Genomic DNA, 22,445 nt, shown 5'->3' with positions numbered 1-22,445 from the left:
TACGGTCTCAGCAAGCTAATGGCTGTTGCCTTGTTCTCTCCATAATAGTAAGGTGAACCCATCGGACTGTGTGGACATGGACTGTGATGGTATGAAGAAGACGCTCATTCGTGATCTTGACGGGTCCATGCTGGGATCCGTCGGAACGGTCGTCCCGGACTCTGCGTTTGAATGGGACGGCGATCAAAGGAGAGGACTTGGAGATTACCGCATCCCAAGGATGGCTCTTACTGATCATATCACTGGCGACCAAATTGATATTGCTGATAAAGCTCCAAATAAAGGTAAGAAAAAGATCACTCAAGGGAAACAAGCAGGTTATCATGTGTGGTTTACTTTAGTAAATATTCTGATAGGAACACTGCTTCTAGGGAAACAACAAATTTGTGGTCTTTATATAAAGCAGCTGGTCATTATGTGCAGTTAACATTAATAATAACAAATAATAATAGTGTCTTTTATAGTGCTTGCATGTGTCTGGCACATTTCCACTCCTGGTGCTCCATTATTCTTACCCCGGCTTAAGCACGGCTGTCATTACAGCACTGAAGCATTTTAAGGAATGAATCCCTGCCAGGTACTCATTTACCTCACCTGGATAGAGTGTGACACATGTAGACTAATGTCTTGCCAAAGGACATATGTCATGCGACAGGGATTCAAATCCTGTACCTTATGGATATGTACTAAATATAGGCCAATAGGGCCCTTGTGGAAAAAAATGATCTTGTAACTGAAAATACTACATGATTGTTTAATGTCTGTTTAATATCTGTTTTTCCAACGCTGTGGGGTCAGACATTTCATTTAGCCTCTGGCCTTTCTCCGAGCCTTCTGATCTTCTTTATCTGCACGGATGAGTCCAGACGATCTCATATCTTCTTCTGGCTTTTCCTTCCGCAAGTTTTGCAAGGTCTGCCACAGGGTTTCGAGCTATCCCATATGAATAAAACTACAAGTAAATGAATATGATAAAATTGAATGATAAATAAACAAAGTGAAATAAAGATATAAACCACTGTTCTATTCTTCAGGTATTGTTGGAACCAGCAGCTCTGACTGTACCTGGACAGAGTCATGGCAGGCCTTTGAATGTCACAACCTAGACCACATGATGTTCATGGTAGAGAGCATGGATGCTGACACTGAGACACGCAGGATATCCCCTGTGGCACTTCTCGCTGACGGCTATGTGGACCTGATCAACGGACCTCAGGACCATGGATGGTGTCTGGGGTACACCTGCCAGGAAAGGATCTCCACCTTCAACACCCTGGTAGCCACAGGGTTAGAATACGAGCTCTACTTCACAGGCACCAATCCACAGGGACTCAGGCTTTATTTCTTGAATGCCGATGACACACAGGTAATCTCTCATACTTTGATGTTGATGAAGATGTATGGAGCTATGCATTATAAACGACTTGTGGGCAAACAATTCCACAGTTCAGACAGGATTCCGATATAGTTTGTAGTATTGACCTCCATAAATTGAAGTTGGTTGGGAGAAATCCACTCAAGGCTATGATCTTAACTATGTCTCTGTTTGATAAAGCCAGGATAATATCAACAATGTTCCATATACTTCCATTTTTATGCACCTCAGAATACATGTAGATGTACATTGAAATAGATATTTATGTTGTTTTCAACATATCGTTTTGTTGTTTCTGATCAGACCATTGTGGTAGGTATCTGGTATGCTAATCCACAAAGACTGGATGTGTACAGCAACGATGCCTACATCCTTCCGAACAACGCTGAATACGACAACAACAACAGGCTCACCTGGAAGAGGCCACAGACACCCCTCCAGTACCGTCCAACCGTCTCATCCACCATCAACGGGGAGAACTACTTTGCCCGAGACCGGCAAACGCTGTACTTGGTGGTGCGTGGCTCAAACATCGTAGAGATCAAGACGACCCCTGCTGTGATCTTGACCTTTGGAGTGCCTTCCATCGATGTGGATGAATTCTTTGAGGAGAACCTGAGGAGCAACCTGGCCCAACTTCTCAACATCAGCCCTGAAAACATCCGAGTCGTGAACATCATCCGGGAAGACAGCAGGAGGAGGAGGAGAGCAGCGGGGGAAGCAGCCGTTGAAATTGAGATTGTGGCAGGGAACGCAACATCAGCAAGCAGTAAGCATATCAATAGTCAAACCTGTATAGAAAGACCACCCAGACATGTATTTAATGGCTGTTTGGATATCCTTCTCCTTTCATGATTAAATGTGTAATTTTCTTAATCTTTGTAAATGTCTTAATGTTCTCCTCCCAGTTAGTTCTTGGTTTTCTTCTTGGTCTAGTACTTTCAACATATTTTCAGACATTTTTTGATCTCTTCTTGCAGACCAAACTAGTGCTGTGGAGGAGCTCCATGAGATTCAGGCTATTTTAGTGACAGAGCAGCAGCAGGGAAACCTTGGAGCTAACCTAAACATTACCATCGACTCCATGTCGATGACCGACCCGGTGGAACCACCTGTTGACCCGACTGGTGGGGTCAAGGCTACTAATGAGACCGGTGGGCCTGCCGAGGGAGATGAGACGTAAGTTGACTCTTTCTTCGGAAAGTTCTGTCTGTTTGTTCGATATATTCTGATCTTGTTAAGTGTGGATTTCAAAATAGCTTCAAGTCATTCAGGTCATTACAAATGTTCCTCACTTTTAAGGAAATTTGACACTGACTGGTACATGTTTGCATTTTAAAGGAACAAATATTATCGAGCAGCCTCTGTAAATGGTGGTGGGGGAAGTCCTTTTTTATTGGTTCTACAACATACTTGTATATTTCTTTCTAGAGGGAGATAATATTGAATAAATACAAATGGACCTTGAGACAAATAGTAAAGTACATACGGGTTAATGTCCGATTCATTCTTGTTATCTTGTAGATTTTCTGAGCGACAATTAGAGGTGGATGCAGCGAGACAGGAAGAACTGAGCCAACCTGTCGTCTATGTGACCCCTTCAAATCTGGTAGTAGGAACCAGTCCTACAGAGGGCAGTGAGTACGCACCCTTCCCAACCCAACCCACGGTCAAAGTCGTAGATCAAGAGGTATGCCTACAATTCTGTTTGCTTTTTATATTCATTGCAATTGTCCCTCAAGTAGACACAATTTGTTATCATGCCCTAGCTCTTTTAGTATTCTTGTTATCAACAGTATTATTTCAGTAAATTATCCCAATTTTTCTCTTGATGGTTTCTTCTCCTATTGGTATCTCATTTTTGCTCCTTCAGGGTAACTTGGTGACAGCCCTCGGCCATTCCTCAGACCCCTGGTTGGTGACAGCCACCCTAGCGGTGCGTCCAGCCGGCAGCACCGCGCAGCTCATTGGCAACGTCACGCTTCCCTTTGATGAGGGCTGGGCTAACTTCACCAATCTGGCTATCACAAAGCAAGGCAGTGGTTACGAGCTGGAGTTTGCCATCACCCATCCCCAGAGCACAACCGTCTCTTCTGCCAGGTCCACTGCTTTCCCCATCACTCCTCGGCAGCTGACTGGAGCCCAATCTCACAAGACAGGCACGGTGTATGCCAATGAAGCATTCCAGGTTCTGGTTGAGGTCAGGGACGCTGCATCAGGAGAGGTGGTCACAAACCTGAAGGAATCGGTGAGTCAATACTCAGAGGAAAACTTTGCAATTACTACGCAAAGAAGTTTGTTTGTATTTTACCTATGCTTCAATCAAAGCTGTGTTTAATGGCACCAATTCCAAAGAACCGTTTTGCTCTCTATGTTTGGGGTTCTTTGTTGGTGTCTTAGGTTCTGAATATCAGCTCCAAAGTATCATTTCTGTATAAAGAGATGATGCAAGATTTTAAAATAAATATTGCACTTGATAAAAGTTAAATTTGTGTGCTTGCCAACTTTAAAGGTGCTACACATACATATAGCTTTAAGTGATGGTGTTATATCTTCCAATGGTATGCAAATGATTTTATAGTGATCACCAGTCATGTACTCATATTGAAGTCTTTGCTTCGTTTCATTTGCAGGGGTACAACACATGGAAGGCTACTGCTTCACTGTACTTGCCATCTAACTACCGTGGTCAGCTTGCAGGCCAGAAGACCGTGGCTGTTGACCTCTCGACAGGGGTCGCGACCTTCTCTGACCTGGTCCTTGACATCACTGGCTACGGATACATTCTCAGTGTTGATGTCTTCGCCGTCGACACACAAGAATATTCCTTCTCCGTTCAGCTCGATCCATTTGACGTCACTGCAAGGGATGTAGTCCCACCAACTGGAAAATCTGTTATGATCACCCTCCGCTTCGATACTGATTATTCCGTTGTTGAAGGAAAGGAGAGTGCTTTTGTGACTAACTTCAGGAACAAGGTCGGCTACCGTTATACAAATGTATCCCTTTCGGACTTCAAGGTATCTAAAGGTCAGTATCAAACTCAATGTGCATAATAACATTGTTTTGTCGAACAAGAATGAAGTAAAGTTATGTTTAGGGTCATTGTTATGATCATGGTCTGGGTCATGGTAAAAGATTTTCTGTGTTGTTTTATAAATATCATTGTTGAACATTATATTTGTACTATTCAACTGTATTTCTTCCATGCCTCAAAAAGGGCCATTAAAGAAATTAAAATATTTGTCATTGTCATTGGTTAGGGTTATTGTTATGATTATGGTCTGGGTCATGTTTAGGGTTATTGTTATGATTATGGTCTGGGTCATGTTTAGGGTTATTGTTATGATTATGGTCTGGGTCATTTTTAGGGTTATTGTTATGATTATGGTCTGGGTCATGTTTAGGGTAATTGTTATGATTATGGTCTGGGTCATGTTTAGATGTAGATGCCTTGTGTGAGGCCTTGGGGCCATGGTTATATATTTGAGGTTACTAGTATGATGGGGTATTTTGCAGTTACATAGAAAGATCTCCAGGGTGTATTGCCTCTATTGGAGTATACTTGAATGTCATGTGACAATTTTACATTTAAATAATAAGTGGACAATATTTCTTGCGTTAAGTTACACACATTATTGCATATGGTATGAAGGAACCTCCAAAAAAAGTCCTCAATGTTGGAAGAAAAAAAAAATTTGTCCTTACCTTATCTCAGGGAAACATTTCTACATACTTCATTGATATTAACAGCTATTCATAGTCAACCCCATAATGTATGGGATGGGTTCAGAGTTTGTTTGGATTTTGGATCATGAAGGAAATTGACCACAGAGTAATAGTGTGCAGGAGTAGGTGTCGTAGCTAGTTCATTGCATGAAACTTGTCATTTTTGTACTCCCCCTGAGAAATGATTACACTCTGACCTTTGACCTTTTCAGGTTCCATCTTGTTGACCTTCAACATGGCCGGAGACACGGAGGGCACGGTGGAGGTGCTCTATGACGACCTTCAGAATGGTGATATCTTTGTGGTCTTTGAAGGAACCACTCTGGAAGCGGATCCTGTCTTGCTTGTCAATGGACAGGAACACACCAGGAAGGTGAGATCAAGATAAAATCACAGTCCTTGTAGAAATAATCCTGATGGCAGCTTATCATACAGCTAAACTGGGGTCCATGGGGAACCAACGGTCACTGATTAGGCATTGTTTGGTATATAGAGGGCGCGAGTAGCTACAAGCAACATCCTCAAGTTTCATGTAAAGATATTTTTTGCTAACCATGTACAAATTTAAAGCCTATCTGCACTATTTTGGCCAGGAGAGATTGGACCTCCCTGCATGGTCACTGACTCATGGTTATCTCTATCAAATCAGCTCTCAATTAACATAAGTTAAAGGGGACCAACGGTCACCGATTAGGCATTGTTTGCTATATAGAGGGCGCAAGTAGTAGTGCAGTGGGGCTTTAATGATGATGATAATTATTATAGTAATATGAGTTTATATAGCGCTTAATACAGTGACAATGTCAAAAGTAAGAACTGCATGGAAAAGGTATTACAGAAGCTGTTCACGATGATCAACACAGGCTACTAACAATATGTTGGCATTGTCATCTCAGTTTTTAATGATATTACAACGATTCATGAACTTCGCAAACAAAACAGGTCATATCATCCCCATTCTTTCAATCCATTTGATCAATCAAATTATATTTTCATTATGATATCAAGTCACATACAATTTTTAGTAGCCATATTTATTAACTATTTTTATCAAATGTTAGTGTCATATATTGGTGAGAAAAGATTGTGGGTACTATAGTGCAGTTATCATTAAACATTTTTCATTTTTCTTTGTTGCAAAGAGTAGGAGACATCATGTGCAGTACTTAAACTACATGTTTATTTTTTTCTCTTAGGGCATTGGTCTTTATGGTTTGTCTGCATTCACATTGCATTTATTTGCCCTTTCAAAATATTGCTCTCTGACGTTCCGTCTCACATTGCAGTCATCTTCAATGTAGATTATGTTTATCGTATTGGAGTGGATTCTCTAAGTGTAGTCATTATCTATGAACGCGGATTATTGGAGTGGATGTACATGAGTTCTTTGTTCTTTCTTATGCAGGCCCCAGGAAGCCGTTTCCCTCTCTGGGCGATCATTGTTGTTGCAATCATTGGTTTCCTTATGCTGGTCATCATCTTACTCGTCATCTTCTTCAAGTGTTGTCTAAAGAAAGGTAAGGTGTTGATCCTGTAGTGTACAGCTATATGAATGCTGTCTCCTAAACTCTTGTATTTACGAAACATTGTAACCGTTTTAAAGGATATTTGGATCGAGGTTCCTCTTACATTGGGAAGGACAACAACTCCCATAATAATAATAATAATAATCTGTTTTTTTATATAGCGCTCAATACACCGATCCAACGATGTACCTAAGCGCTTTACAGATATATTATTACCCCGGTCATCGGATTCAGGCTTACCCGCACACAATGTGTGCACATTTTCCACTCCCTGGGGAGCATTCCAGCCAGTCGCCATTTTACAGGTGCTCACTTGCTCGTTCAACCACATGAACGTTCGCATCCTACCGGGTACCCATTTAACACCTGGGTGTAGAGTAGCAAGTGCAGGTAAATATCTTGCCAAAGGATATTAGTGCCGTGTCGGGATTCGAACCCTCGACCTTCGCATCTGCAGTCAAGCGCCTTAAACCACTCGACCACGACACTCCCGCTATAGCGCCATTTGCATTGTATAAACATCCATTTGAAAAAAAATTAAACTACCATACACACTACTGGAAAAACCCATAAAAAACAGTGTTTGCTTAATTATTCTGTTTTTTGTTTTTTTGTGATTTATATGCATGCGCCACTTGTCGCTGCTCTTCATGCATTAGCATGGAAGCAAGGAGAATCATGTGCACAAAACCCAGAATAGTTCACGGGTATTTTGAGAGCGAGTATTCACACTGCATTAAAAGAAACTACACTCTAGAAGTTGATTTTTTATTTGGGTATATCGTCGTGTTTATGGGTAGTTGCAAAGCGACTTCCGACAAAACTCTGGATTGCGAGTGAAAAGCCAATAGTTTTCACTTGCAGTTTAAATGCAGCTAGTGATATTTGAAATACTATTCATTTCTATGAGGTTATGTAATATGAACTATTATGATTGATATGATTGGTAGATTCCAAGATACAGCAGGTGGAGAGGTTGCCCCTATCAATGGTAGATGGTATTGAGAACAAGACCTACACTCCAACCATTGTCAACCACACGTCTCTTGATGTGAGTCCGACCGGGAGCCGGACTACTCTGCTCACTACCCAAGGGGTGGAGTGGGATGAGAAGTAAGTATTCACATCCAACATTATTAACCCCTTACCTACTGGAAGGGGGTGGTCTCTGTATTAAACCTATGGGAATGGGAGAACCCAGCAGTCAACTGGTTAATGAATAGTCAGGGTGGATCTGGATGTCATTATAATAATAATAATAATAATCTTTTAAAGTCCACTCCAAATTTTATTAAGTTGAACCGAAAAGGGAAATTATTTTTGCCCAATTGATCGTGAGCTCCGTCGGCAGCCATTGAGCAGCGCCAGATCGACGTTACTGTATCCCTTATTGTTGAACGCCAAACAAGGTAGCAGCAACTCCCGTCTTTTAACGTCTTTTGGTATGACGCGGCTGGGGTTCGAACCCACGACCTTCCGGTTGTAAGGCGGACGCTGTGCTGACTGAGCCAACACACCGGTATCTTCATGCAACCGAAGTTGCATATAACCCACTATTTTTTTAACTAGCCCGATGTCATATTAGCCAGTTAATTTGGTCTTCATCAGCCAGCAGTTGTAATTAGCTGGATATTTGGTCAAGAAAATATCCTGAGAAATCTTGGTCTTGTTTTCAAAATATTCTGCTATTTGGGAAATAGTGGGCTAATTTGTGGGTTTGTGATGAGCGTATTGTTCTGGTGAAGACACAATCTCCGGGTGAAAAGTTAATACATCACTTTTTTTTTACAACTCTCGGGCCAGACTTTAATTGTCGCACGAAAAGTACCCCTTTACCGGACATTTTGGTAACACGCATGGGGTCCGTCCGTTCTCGGAGTGGGGGGGGCCGGGGGTGCACTGCCTCAAAATATGCAGTTGGAAAATGAAAACGCTTTACTTGTAAATGAATGCCAAGAGGAGTGAATAATAAATTTGTGTGCAAAAGGCCCGAGGCATACTCACCGTCTGAAATCTATGAAATACAAAAATGTCTTAGTCATTGTTTTTAGTACGAATTTAGAAATAACTTATGTGCTCTAAATTGCTAGGATATTAAACAAAGTTAATATCAGTCCTTTCATCCCTCCCTTTCCTCAGTCCTGTAGTGTGCAAGAGAATTACTTTGTGATGCTTGCATATCCAACAAATGCCATATTAACTCCTTCATCCCTCCCTCCCAATGAAAAGGAAATCAATGAAATGCTAGCATGTGGTGCAAAATCTTCATCAACTCCTTTCCCCTTCTTGTCTCAATCCCCTTTTCCCTTCCACCCCCTCATTTTGTGCAATATATGAGTTCACATATACACATACATGCCAACTGTTCAGATTAAAGAGGAACATTCCTCTTTTTGGGAGAAGATAATTATCATTTTAATGCAGGTGTTCCTCTTCCTGTACAAATTTGTCTGTAGTATTGAATAGGAGAGTTAGGATTGTTTCTCTTTTTTTTGAAAATAGCATAATTTGTACAGATTTCTGATTTTCAAATGTTGGCATGTATGTATACATATCTGTTTGGAAAACCAATGCATAATGAACCAGATGTTTTATGAGGTGGTGGTCTTATTAAATGGCAATCTTTTGAACAAATATTTTTCAAGAAGTAAGCATTATTGTCTTTCGAGTATTAAGACAATCAAATATTTACATTTTATGTTCTGTGAACTTCCTAAAGTACCTAATGTTTTTCATGAATTTTGTTACAAAACATTTGATTTGCAGATTAATGTTTATAGGGTACATATTTTATAGTGTACATCTAGGTAAATGAATGAAAATGATTTTCAGCTCTCAAAACTTGAAACCTTTTATAATAATAAAAACAGATCTGGATTTTTTGTAGCACATAATACGAAACGCTGTTCCAAGCGCTTTACAGGTATTATTATTAACCCTTTCTTTCTCACAGGAAAAAAGGTCCCAAACCGAAATCAAGCAAAGTAGACCGGTAATCTTGAGTGTTACTAGTACCACATGTAGTAGCTATAGCATTTAGTGCATTAATACTACATACATGTATATCAGCTTTAGAAATTAGTGCATTAATACTGCATATATCAGCTTTAGTCATTTTTGCATTTCTACATATATATATGTATACCGTTATGTATATATATATTTACAGGTAGACAGGAGGCAGTTAATTTCCATAAACAGTCATAACTCCAACTTTGTGGACTCCCCATAGAAACATGCGTTGCTATAGAATCAATGCACGTTTCCATGCGATGTCTATAAACTTAGACTTATGATGGTATAGAGAACCTGGCCCCTGCTGCTCAATACACCCTGCTAATTACCCATTGCTTGCTAGTTCGAGATGTGTATTGTATCATTAGCTGGTATTTGGTACACATTCAATCTTTGTTTAGATATTCCATCCGTAGAAGAGCATCGATTTCAAGTAATTATATTAACGAAACGTACATCAACGATACACATGTATATTTCATTTATAAAGAGCTTTATATTATGCTTAAAAGCCACAATTCATTTCCCAGCTGCTTACTATTCATCCACCATTAACATTATACTCATAAAAACTCATATGACTCTAAAAATAGGCAAGTCCAAGTAATTTTGTCTCATACGTTAATGGCCACATCAATGATTTTATGAAGTTCATATCCTACTACAGTTTTTATCAGACCAAATTCAGTGCTCGACACTAGCAAGCACCCAAGACACATGGATGCCCAAATCTAGGTCTGGACCCCCCAAAATTTCAAAATTTTAAAAATAGAGCTTAATAGATCCCCAAAATTTACTTTCATCTGGACCTTATACAAAATAACTTAGTGTGGAGCCCTGCCAAATATAAATTGAAATTACACATTTGACACATATTATGTGCTGAACACCCAAAGAATAAATCCCTTGGACTTGCTGACCTCTATTTATGTTGTCTTGATATCAACCTATCATGCTTGCAGTAGTTTCATGTTGACAGGTGGATACCAATCGACCCTCATTATCTGTTCCAATAGTAGGAGACCAGCCTGTAGGTCCTGTGACCAATCTCGGGGAACAAAGGTTTGAAAGTGTTTTTGTGTTCCCTGATGAATACCGAACAATTTTGACTTGGGCTGCCCCCTTGAAAATCCCAGGCATTTTCGTGAGGGGTCAACAAAAGTCATACAGGGTAGAAATTAAAATATACTCCAATCGTGACGATATGCATATCAAATTACGCGTCTGGTCATGAGGATTCAAAAAATGTATAGTTTGCTATACCTCCGACCTTAAATTAGGGCGCTATGGTCAAAAACGTTGAAAGGTCAACACACTTTTGACTATTAAATATATTTGTGGCTTTTACACTTTTGACTGGTGGTCAAATTCACCAACACGGTTAACCTTATCAAATTTCATATCAAACTACTCGTCTGGTCATGAGGATTCCAAAAATGTATAGTTTGTTATACCTCCGACCTTAAATGAGGGCGCTATGGTCAAAAAGGTCAATGCACTTTAGACTGGTGGTCAAATTCACCAACACAGTTAACATTTGATTCTAATGATTTTAGTGTCTTATAATATGTTTTCTGACATGGCAAAATTCAACTATACAACTTTCAAAAGTAAAAGTGCTTACCTTGACCATGTGCATTCAAAATGGCTGCCGTTTCGGTGACAAACATATATAACTTCCTTTTCATGGGTTTGAGGGAAATTTTAAGGTTATGGCAACCACTTTTGGTTTTAAAAGTTGCTTAGTTGAATTTGTTATGTCAGAAAACATATTATTAGACACTAAAATCATTAGAATCGGACGATGTTAATTGTGTTGGTGATTTTGACCACCAGTCTAAAGTGCATTGACCTTTTTGACCATAGCGCCCTCATTTAAGGTCGGAGGTATAGCAAACTACATTTTTTTAATCCTCATGACCAGACGAGTAATTTGATATGCATATCGACACGATTGGAATATATTTTAATTTCTACCCTGTATGACCTTTAATTTGTTGCCCCCTCACGAAAATGCCTGGGATTTTCAAGGGGGCAGCCCAAGTCAAAATTGTTCGGTATTCATCAGGGAACACAAAAACGCTTTCAAACCTTTGTTCCCCGAGATTGGTCACGGGACCTACAGGCTGGTCTCCTACTACAACCCGTTGCTTTATTTAACCCTTATGTTGCCACCACATTTACAAACCTTTATAACAATAGTGAAAAGCCAAACTTACTTTATATAGCTATATATAATAATGATATCAAGAGGCAATTCTTGTATAACATATATCGCAAGAATGTATGTCTCTTTGCACTTTGATGAAAAAAAAGAAGATTACAATAGATCTGAAATAACAGTGACCTCTTTTTGCTTCAAATTTATTTCAAATAGCATTCAGTAGATTCAAATGTACATCAATCTGACCTGTTTTGTGGTCATCATCAAGCATATTTCTCAGCCAGACTTATTCAATCAACGAGATAAGATGAATGATCAATTTCAAACTACTTACAAGTCTAAAATGAGTTATGTTGTAAAACATTCCATTTACTTCATGTTACTTAGTTCATGTTCACTAGTGATAACAGGTTAATGGCAATAATCTTTATAATTACATGTACATATATGTTTTGATATCGTGCTAGTCTTCTTATTTTTGCTTTGCCTATAACCCAAGTTCATGTATTTCATTGGTGGACTTTGCGAATTAATGACACATACGATGTACATGTAGCTTTAATACATTGTTACCCTTAATGGTGAAATCATTTTATCTCTTTTGATAATGCATCATGACAATATGATTTATGCTTGATAGACACAGTTTAATTAGTCTTCCCTTGAATTTATTGATCAATCTAAAGATCTAGAGTCATAGCTATTTATCATTAAAGTTCTGACAAGATGTAGACTGTATCTATCAAGAATTAAAATATAACTTCACAATTATTTTATGACAAGAGGTAAGAAAATTTATTCCAACTTTATGGGCAATAGTGTTGTCTTGCCCTTTGCGACCGACCCAAAAATCTTGAAATCTACGGTCAGCTTTTTTTTTTAAGTTTGTTTTTTTTTATTAAAAAATTCTGACCAACCGACCCATGTTTTGGCACCTAAATGGCAATACAACATCTTTTTTAAGGCCTAATAGCTGTGCAGGGTAGCTGCATGGTTTCACCATGCACAGTGACTGGAGTTCTTGGTAGGCCTACTGTGCACAGTTAATACATGATCAGCTGGCCCTGCGCAGCTGAGGTTCGCATGAACATTACTGTGGAACCTCCAGTTCTAATAGAAAATAAAATGGAAAAAAGTTTGATGAGCTCTGTAGTATTGAACCCAAAACATACAAAGCAATAGAAAGTTTTGTCTCCTATCATTCTTTTTCTTATCAATTAAAGATTTTATACAAATCTTGTGATTACCATCGCTTACCTATTGCTTTATTGCTTTATTGTTTTATCATTTTACCTTATTTTGTTTATTTGATCGATTTATACTCTTATTCTGTCATGATTATATTCTGTTTTGTATATTTTATTGGAATTGAATAAACTGAATTGAATTGAATTGAACCATGATTTCGTCCTTTTCAGACCCATGAACAAGCAGGTTCATTTGTTGGCACATGAGGGTGACTGTGCTTCCTTATCTGGTAGCCGATCACCTAACAGCCCCAGACGAACCCCAGAGATTGAGGTGACTGCTTTACCTCCAGGATTCACAGAAGGACAAATAGAGAGGGGTAAGTCAAATGGCGAAATAAACCGGTAGTACCGGCAAGAAAAGACACATCCACAAAGTGAAACGCCTAACTCTAGGAATTAATAATTCAAAGTGAAACGCCTAATTGAAGAAATTAATAATTCTCTTGATGAGAGGTACATATAGTACCATATAACATGGAGATTGTAAAGTAATTCTAGACAATACAAGTTTAATTAGGCTAAATCATATCAAAACTCTCATTCCATCCTGTCAATTTGCAACTGTAAATCCGTCAACATCGTAAATGATTATGGCTTTCATTTCATTTTTTCATTTTTATTTTTCATTTCCAACAAAATACAATACATAATAATGAATACGATGTGCAATGTATACAAAACATAGTTACATTTGTAATAAACAAATATTAATATTAATTTATACATTTGAGGAAGACAAAAACAGAATTTTAAAATTTAACTGCATATATATTTTGTGGACACCACATTTTGCTTAGCTACGTAAAATTTGTCTTCTTTTATTTGTCATTACTATTATAAATTGTTTTATAACTGTTGTGTATTATAGTAAAATTGTTACCGGTATTGTGTACACTGTAGTATTAGTTATTATGATTATCAAATGATTATCAAAGACTGAAACATATTTGCTGTTCTTGATACCATCCAGAGAAAGAAGATCGTACCGACATGCCTGTCAACATCAAGAACTCTGATGGAACCTTTCAGAAGATAGGTCAGGTATCCACAAACAAAGTGGGCACGCTCAGTGACCTCCGACATGACCTCAAGAAATCCCACTCTCTGCCTCCAAAGGTAAGTGAGATAATGGATAAATAGATAGATTAATGGTATTTTATTGCATCTTTCATGAATGGCAGTTTCACAACTGAATTGCACATGAATTACACGAATTGGATATATACATTGTAAAAAAAACTTACAGAACATTTAGTTGAAAATTATTTAATCGTGTCATGTTATTACTGCCTAAATACCATAAACAATTAAAAAACAGTTAATGAAAACAAAATAAAAATGTATAAACATAATTATAAGCAAACATATGGACTAAGACAAAGTATACATCAGTTCTTCATATTACAATATTGCAGTTGTGGGTATAGTGGTAAAATAATCAAGGATAGAGGCAAGAGCAGTGTTATGAACATTTAGTAGTATTTGAAATAGTTATTCAAATTTAAAAGTAAATAGCAATTCAATATCATTCAAACATACTGGTATGATATACAAAATAATTAATAGAATGTACAGGAATCAAGACATTTCAATGATAAATCATTACAATAGATACGATATAAACATGAGCAAATTAACTGTTATTATACAGGCGAATCAAATTTGGAATAGGACTATTTTGCACGCGACTGGTTTTACATTTAAAATCCGAAATTTTCTTTGAATTTCTAAGTGTTCTAGTACAATGTTTTTTGTGGGAGAAATTGTTTGAATTGATAAAGAACATAACATATAAATATTGGCCTCTTTCATCTAATCTTTGTAGTTGAGATTGTGCAAGTGCATTTGTATAGTTATTATAATCACTACAAAAAATTATCTGCAACGCTCTCTTTTGTATTCTCTCCAATCTCTTGATTTGATTTTGCGTGAGTCCTCCACTCCAAACAGGACTGGCATATTCAAGTAAGGAGCGAATATAACCAACAAAAACAGTAATAAGGTCATCCTTTGGAAGACCATATTTCACCAAAGAACGTAGAATGTATAGTTTTGCACTTGCCCTTTTATCAATGTCTTTTTTGTGAGCATCCCACTTTAAATCATTGTGTATAGTAATTCCTAACAATTTAACTTCACTCACTGTTACCAATAGACAATTCTCTAATGTTATACTAGTTTGAATAACCGGTGCCCTAGAGAAACAAATATATCCATTTTCAAACATTTTATAGGATTTTATTTTATTTTGTTAACCTTAGCCCAGACAGATGGGTTATCAGCAACTTCCTGCTTTTGAGATTCTTGGGCAAGTTTGCGGCACTTGATCATTGTTAATTAGGTCATCAACATATTTTAAAATGTGTATGTTATTATCTATTTGAAAGTCATTAATCATAACGGGTCTGATAATTACACAATTAAAATTGGTTTTTCCTGATTTTTAAAAAATTTTCCCCCGATTTTTTTCTCCAGATTTTATTTTTCTTCCTGATTTTTCGGGAATGTTGTTAGATGCCATTTTTTTCTCCCTGAATCCTTTTTTTAAATTTTACTCACAACCAAGGGAAGGAGGTGATGGCTTGTTGGTCCAGTGACAACTGCTTAAATACAGAACTCAGACAAAGTAACAAGTGACACATTATTTTAAGGGAATTAAGTTTAATTCCAGTCTCCAAACAATATTTACATGGTCAAAGTACAGAAATATCAATGTTAGCGTTCACTACGGAACATAACATTAAATGGATCAAGCATTCAAATGATATACATCCCAATAGCAACTTCCATATATGCATTGAAATACAGTTCACTGCTTTAAATCAAATTTAAGTCCAAAAGTTCTTTCAGTTCAATTCCTTAACTCTGCTTAAATATGGAACCTGGTCTGAAAAACTTGAAGTGGTGATGAACACCGAAGTCAACTTGTTGACTGTCTAATGTGGTCGAAATCTTCGTCGACGTTCGGCAGACTACTGTACACTCGACACCTCGGGTATTGGAGTGCACATGGGAATTAAGCGGACGTTACGTCGTAGTTTACGCCATAGATAACGCCGTGGTTTACATCCTGGTTAACATTGAAGTTTACGCCAGGGTTAACGCCATAGTTTTTTTTTAGTGCTCACTTTCAACCCTGTCATAACTTTAAAAAAGGACCCAGTCCCCTTGGGACACCAGCATTAATAATTACTGCTGCTTCCCTACACTTCTCTGTGTGTGTAGTTAATCATTATAGCACCTCATGTAGAGTTTGTTGATATGTCAAAATCAAATACTGTATAATGGTATGCATCTTTGTTGGTATTATCAAATGTATTGTATTATTTGTCGGACTGTCAGAAAATCCAGTAAGTCGTGCAAGCCAAGTAACAGATATTAGCATCATTAATCTTTCAAGCAGAAAGCTTGATATTTTATTACAGTATTTGATGCAAAAGCAGACATACATGTCTATAGCAAAATTTCACACTCAACAAAGAGATAATATGATTTATGTTGATGCAATGCAACAATTGGACAAAAAAAGTAAAAATTGAGATGTTTTATCTTTTGTTCTGGCAGGTCCAAGAGAAGCCGTTTGTGTTCCTGAAGGTAGAGGATATGGCAGACTATGAGACATTGGAAGAGAAGCGTGTATCTGTCTCTGAAGCGTATGGTTCAACTGGCGGCCTCATCCTGATTCGCTGGTACACTGAACAAGGTAATGTCAAAATCTGTATCCGGACACCTACCCCCTGGACATCCACCCCCGGATAACCATCCCCTAGGACAACTTCTCCCTGGACAACTACCCCCAAAGCAGCTATCCCCTAGGATAGTTGTCCGGGGAGTAGTTGTCCTAGAGGATGGTTGTCATAGGGGGTAGTTGTCCTAGGGGTAGTTGTCTGGGGGGTAGTCGTCCTAGAGGTAGTTGTCTGGGGGGTAGTTGTCCTAGGGGGGCAGACCTGCCAACCAGTATGATTTAGTCATATTTAGTACGATTGTTAGAAGCAAATACGACAGTACGATTTTCCTCAATAAAATATGATTTTCAACAAAAAAAATATATATATATTTTGTTGTTGTTGGTATGTTGTGTGTGTGAGTGCCATTTTCAATGGCAAATTGCCCATTCTGTCCTTTAAAGCATCTCACATCGGCAATTTGGGGATGTTCATTGGTTCATCGAACACACCAGTCATGACAAAATCATGCATATTCAACCAATGATCCATAAAAAAAATTCTTCCTGTATGTAGGAACTGTAAGAGGCATTGATCCGCGTAACAATCCGTGTTTATTTTTAAGAATACAACTTTTGTCAGCAAAATACAACTTTTGGGATTAAAGAATACAGTTTTTGAACTCCAGAGTTTGGCAGGTCTGGGGGGGGGGGGGGGGGTAGTTGTCCTAGAGGGTGGTTGCTCTAGAGGGTATAGTTGTCCTAGGGGGTGGTTATCCGGGGGTGGATGTCCAGGGGGCCAGTAGGTGTCCTTTCCCTATTTTCTCCTCTTTTTATCTCTCCTAATTCTGTTCTTTCATATCATATATTTCTAAATCTTTCCCTATACTGTTCCTCATTTTGATATTCTCTGCCTTGCTGTCTATTTGTTTCCTCCTTTCTTGACCTCTTCGCTGTTCACTCTAACTATGAGTGCTTTCAAAAGGCATGTTGACCTTTCTCTAACCTATTCCACATGCATTTTCAATTTACTTCCCCCCCCCCCCAAGCAAAATTTTGGTTGGCGCGATTTTCAAATTTTGACCTCCCCCCTTTTGGAAAACCCTGGTCCAACCCCCCCCCCCCCCCCTTCCTTAGCAAAAAGCTAGATCCGCCCCTGATTTGTGTTATCTTTAATTCTTTATAACATTTAATTAATTAAAATTAAATGACTGTTTTTAAAATTCCTCTGACCTGTGCACGTGTAATCTGGTCGATCACTTTTGTTGTACTCTGAATGAGAAGCAGTCTGTCTGCATCCCTCAGTGTCAATCCCCTCCTACTTTTTAAATTAAATTGCTTGTTCTTCATCCTATCTGGTACCCTACTTGCTTTACATGTATTTCGTGTACAGTTGTTGCAATATGGAATAAAAATTTAATGAATCAAGTTTGATCGATTGAATTTCAGATTCTACTGACCTGTGCGTATGTGGTCTGGTTGGTCAGTTCCAATGCTCTCTGTGTGATAAGCAGTCTTACTGCAGTCCTCAATGTCAATCGACCGACTGGCCTCGACACACCATGCCGTGCTCGGAGTGGACCAAACAAAGAAAGGACATTAACCAAGAATAGAAGGACCTTTGACCTTCTGGTTTCCTCTAGAGATACTGTTCATCCAATGTAGGATGTGAATGGAATACCAAGATAATATTATGAAAACTAGAATTGAAAAAGCCTGAAGTCTTTCAATTGATATATTTTTTACTATTTTTTTAAACCTATGATGGCGTAATCTTGAATGATATTTCATTTTTCGTATTGATATATTGATATACAGGCATACCAAGATAATACTATGAAAACTAGAATAGATAAAACCTGAAGTCTTTCAATTGATAGATTTTTACTATTTTTTTCAAACCTGTGATGGCGTAACCTTGAATGATATTTCATTTTTCATATTGATATATTGATATACAGGCATACCAAGATAATACTATGAAAACTAGAATAGATAAAACCTGAAGTCTTTCAATTTATAGATTTTTACTATTTTTTTCAAACCTGTGATGGCGTAGCCTTGAATGATATTTCATGTTCAACTATTAAATCTATTTCATTGAAAGATATGTATATATATATGAAAGAGTTGTGAGGCTTTAGATGAAAGAGATATGAAGATATATATGAAAGAGATATGAAGATATATATGAAAGAGATATGAAGATATGAAAGAGGTATGAAGATATATTTGAAAGAGATGTAAAAATATGTGAAAGAGATATGAAGATATATAAGAAAGATATTTGAAAGAGATGTAAAAATATGTGAAAGAGATATGAAGATATATATAGATGAAATATTCTAGCTGCACTCATCATTGCTTTGTTATAGTGATTATACATTCTAATTTGTATATCATATTAGTACATCATGTTTGTGTTGAATGCAGTTATTCTTTTGTAATTGAATAAAGGTTTATTGTAGTTTGTAGAATTGGTGTATTTTTTTAATGGAAATAACTTAAATTGATATTGATTCATTTTATGATCTGTAAAATCACTTTGATAGAAATGTTGTGACTATTGTAATTACGCAGGGTCTGTAATCTGAAAACTACATAACTAGTGTCTTCTATCAATAGTGGAAAGTATGTTTAATAATTGTTGCACAAAATTGAAATTTGAAAGTGTATGAAGTAAAACCGTTGATGCTTGCACAGATGCTTGTCCAAACTCTATACGTATACTGCTAGCTTTGCGCACAGATTTATCATTGACTTGTCCTAATTCAGTTTGTTATGATAATAAACATATTTTCACTAACATGAAAGTTAACATGAATGTGGTTTTCAGAATACCTTCCCAGGTGGTTGGTATGTACATATTTTGACTTTGAAATTTATTACTTGAATATTTGATCCACACAATTTACATTGATTTTTTTTTCATTGACCGTCTGCCTTTTGATGTATGTTTTAATTCTCTTTTGATATAAAAATGTAATCTATTTTTAAAAGGTTTCTCTCTTTGCACTTACTTTGTATATAGATATATTTCTGTCCATCTGTTTGCTTTGTGTTGTAAAAGTTTTTGCTGTGCTGTCATTTTGACAAACTTGAAGTGAAACATGTGTGTAGAAAATTACCTTGTATGAGACAGAGACCTTGCACAAACAATCAGCCAACTAATGTTCTCCATCCATGTAGGTCTGCTGTGTAGAGAGTATAAATATGGTCTTATCACATTCATTTCATTTTTAATTTCATTATTCTCTGTCCAGTCTTCTTACATTCGAATCCATCCAAAGTGTTAATTGTGAATTCGGCATTGTTAATACTTAATTTCCCCCAATTCCCCAATTTTACTCAGAAATTCCATGATATGAATTCCACTTCAGCTGTATAATTACAGAGCTCGAACCCTTCATTATTAATGAGATAACGACTGGTCTAAATAAGCGAGATCGTAATTAGGATTTGTGCATGTGCAAATAAAGGTCATTCATTGCCAAATTGTAAAACCATTGAGACGAATACTTGTATCGTGCTCATGAAAGTTATGTAATTAGTATTCATTTATGTACTGACAGTACAATTATCTGATACACAGGTGGAAGTATTCTTCTCAAGAGGGCAAACAAAAGGTATTCATGAAGCACCTCCATCACTTCGACAGTGATTATTCTAAAATGCACAAGTGGGATGTATCCATAGTGTAAAAGATCTGTGGATATTTGGAGGTAATGTATTCCAAAGCTATTTACGAACTGGCTTATTGAGGGGTGTTGTAGGAGACACTAATCCTAAAGAAAAATCATATTAGTCATTGCAACCCTAATTACGGCGCAATTTGATTATTTTTCGGGCACTTTAGTTTAATATCTCAATAAATGAGCCAGTTGATATTAGAATGATGATTTAAGGATGTTACTTAGAGGAGAATCTTCAAATTGTGCATTAATGTTGCAAGAAATGTCATAGTTCTGATTTGTTACTGAAGAAATACAAAAAAAATATGTTTACCATCTTTTTGGGACATATGTTCATCGTATTACTGGTGTTACTTTTTTTTTAAATTATGAGCATCGCTTAAGTGTAAACCTTACCAGTAACTTTATTCCGTCCTTTCTTTTAAACCAAATTGACAATTTTTGTATAACAAAGATAGCTTTAGGTGTGTTAATGAGGATATATATTTGCATAACTACATTGTGAGTTCTGTGAAAAGAAAAAAAAATTGTATTCAAGCTCCAATATCATAAAAGCTGTATAAAAAGCTGAAGTATGTAATAGTGGTATGATAGTTGTTAATGTCTTCTTTAATTGCAATGCAATTTCGGCTGATCATTTTTTTTTTTAAGTATGCCAAAATTATCTTTGCTCAAATTTGGGATGATGGTGTTCAAGAATTATCTGGTACTTTCATTGTATGTGAGTACATTCCAATGAAACAGAGACCATTCAACTAAACATTTGATTGACCAACTATTCTATTAAAAACTTGGGCAGAGGCAAATTTGATGTACGTGATTCAGGAAAATGCAGGGTTTTCAGTGATCGAGATGTCAAATAAAAGAAAACTTGATAGGCTACAATATGAGTGTAGTTGGATAATTGAAGATATTCTGATCGCAACAATATTTAGTTTTGAATTTGGGTCTCCCTTGTGACTCGTTCTGTATTACACCAATTATACTTATACTTGTCTGGGATTAACAGTTTTAAAAAAAAATAATAAGACAGAACAATTTAGGATTATTGACATTTAAATGTACATGTATTTGCAATGTTGATGATATATCTCCTCCAATTACCCTTCTGTTAAAAACGTTCCAATGCTTAATTGTTTCACAATTTTATTAAATTTAAGAACTATTTCCTTCAACACATTTTAATTGAACTTGATCTCTTTATTTGTGTTTGTTTATTTCTCCCTCTCTCTATCTCTTTCTCTCCCCACCTCTCTCTCTCTCTCTCCCCACCTCTCTCTCTCTCTCTCTCTCTCTCTCTCTCTCTCTCTCTCTCTCTCTCTCTGTCTCTCTCTCTTCTCTCCCCATCTCTCCCCCCCCCCCCCCCCCCTCTCTCTCTCTCTCTGCTACATTTTTCTACTAATTAAAAAATAAGTCGTTGGTCTGAATTTACCTTACTGCTGAGTGCCAAAAAGTGCATATTATATATATACATTTATTTATATACAGTTAACGACTAAATTAATCTTACCCATTGTAAATTTGATGTTTTTAGTGTTTTCCCCAACTCAAGAATGAAACGTGAACTGGTTGAAATTCGGCCTTTATTGAATACTTTTAAATGTACGTTTTAATATGTCACATTCTTTAGAAAATCGGGACAAATCAATTTTTCACATACCGGTACTGTAAAATAGAAATACAACATTTGGTTAGGGCAAGGAGTTAGGATTTAAATTATAACTTCTTTGTACTGAAGGGTATGAATAATTTAGTTGTCTATATTTTTTGTCTGGCTCTCAAGAGGTAATATATAAATCATCACCTGTAAGATTTATGTCATGCAGAAAGCGAAGGACGAACAGACGGGACAGAAAGGGACAGAAAATGGGATAGGGGAGAGAGAGAGAGAGTACGACAATACTCTGTAAGAGGTATGTACTCCAATGGAAGAAGAAGAAGAGAGAAAAAAGGGAGAAAGAGAGGGAGATATAGGTAGAGCCGGAGCGGAGGGAGACAAGTTAATTAAGCCAAAGGATCCAATACCCCCC

At 37.2% G+C, this 22,445-nt stretch overlaps 1 protein-coding gene across 1 annotated transcript in view; it reads left to right on the top strand.

Annotated features, from left to right (window-relative positions):
* Positions 1-18,905, top strand: part of LOC582056 (fibrocystin-L) — an 84,525-nt gene extending 65,620 nt beyond the window's left edge. The window contains exons 50-64 of the mRNA XM_030986388.1: positions 49-284; positions 1,035-1,366; positions 1,679-2,144; positions 2,356-2,554; positions 2,900-3,065; positions 3,249-3,623; positions 4,009-4,405; positions 5,317-5,477; positions 6,510-6,621; positions 7,581-7,743; positions 9,584-9,622; positions 13,228-13,376; positions 14,030-14,175; positions 16,624-16,762; positions 18,173-18,905. Coding sequence (XP_030842248.1) covers positions 49-284; positions 1,035-1,366; positions 1,679-2,144; positions 2,356-2,554; positions 2,900-3,065; positions 3,249-3,623; positions 4,009-4,405; positions 5,317-5,477; positions 6,510-6,621; positions 7,581-7,743; positions 9,584-9,622; positions 13,228-13,376; positions 14,030-14,175; positions 16,624-16,762; positions 18,173-18,336 — 3,244 coding nt within the window. The 3' untranslated portion in view covers positions 18,337-18,905. The remainder of the gene's footprint in view (positions 1-48; positions 285-1,034; positions 1,367-1,678; positions 2,145-2,355; positions 2,555-2,899; positions 3,066-3,248; positions 3,624-4,008; positions 4,406-5,316; positions 5,478-6,509; positions 6,622-7,580; positions 7,744-9,583; positions 9,623-13,227; positions 13,377-14,029; positions 14,176-16,623; positions 16,763-18,172) is intronic.
* Positions 18,906-22,445: the final 3,540 nt, after the last annotated feature.

The sequence above is a fragment of the Strongylocentrotus purpuratus genome, unplaced genomic scaffold (genome assembly GCF_000002235.5).
Source record: "Strongylocentrotus purpuratus isolate Spur 01 unplaced genomic scaffold, Spur_5.0 spur5_scaffold_15, whole genome shotgun sequence".
NCBI lineage: Eukaryota > Metazoa > Echinodermata > Echinoidea > Camarodonta > Strongylocentrotidae > Strongylocentrotus > Strongylocentrotus purpuratus.
This window is presented reverse-complemented; position numbering and strand designations above follow the sequence as displayed.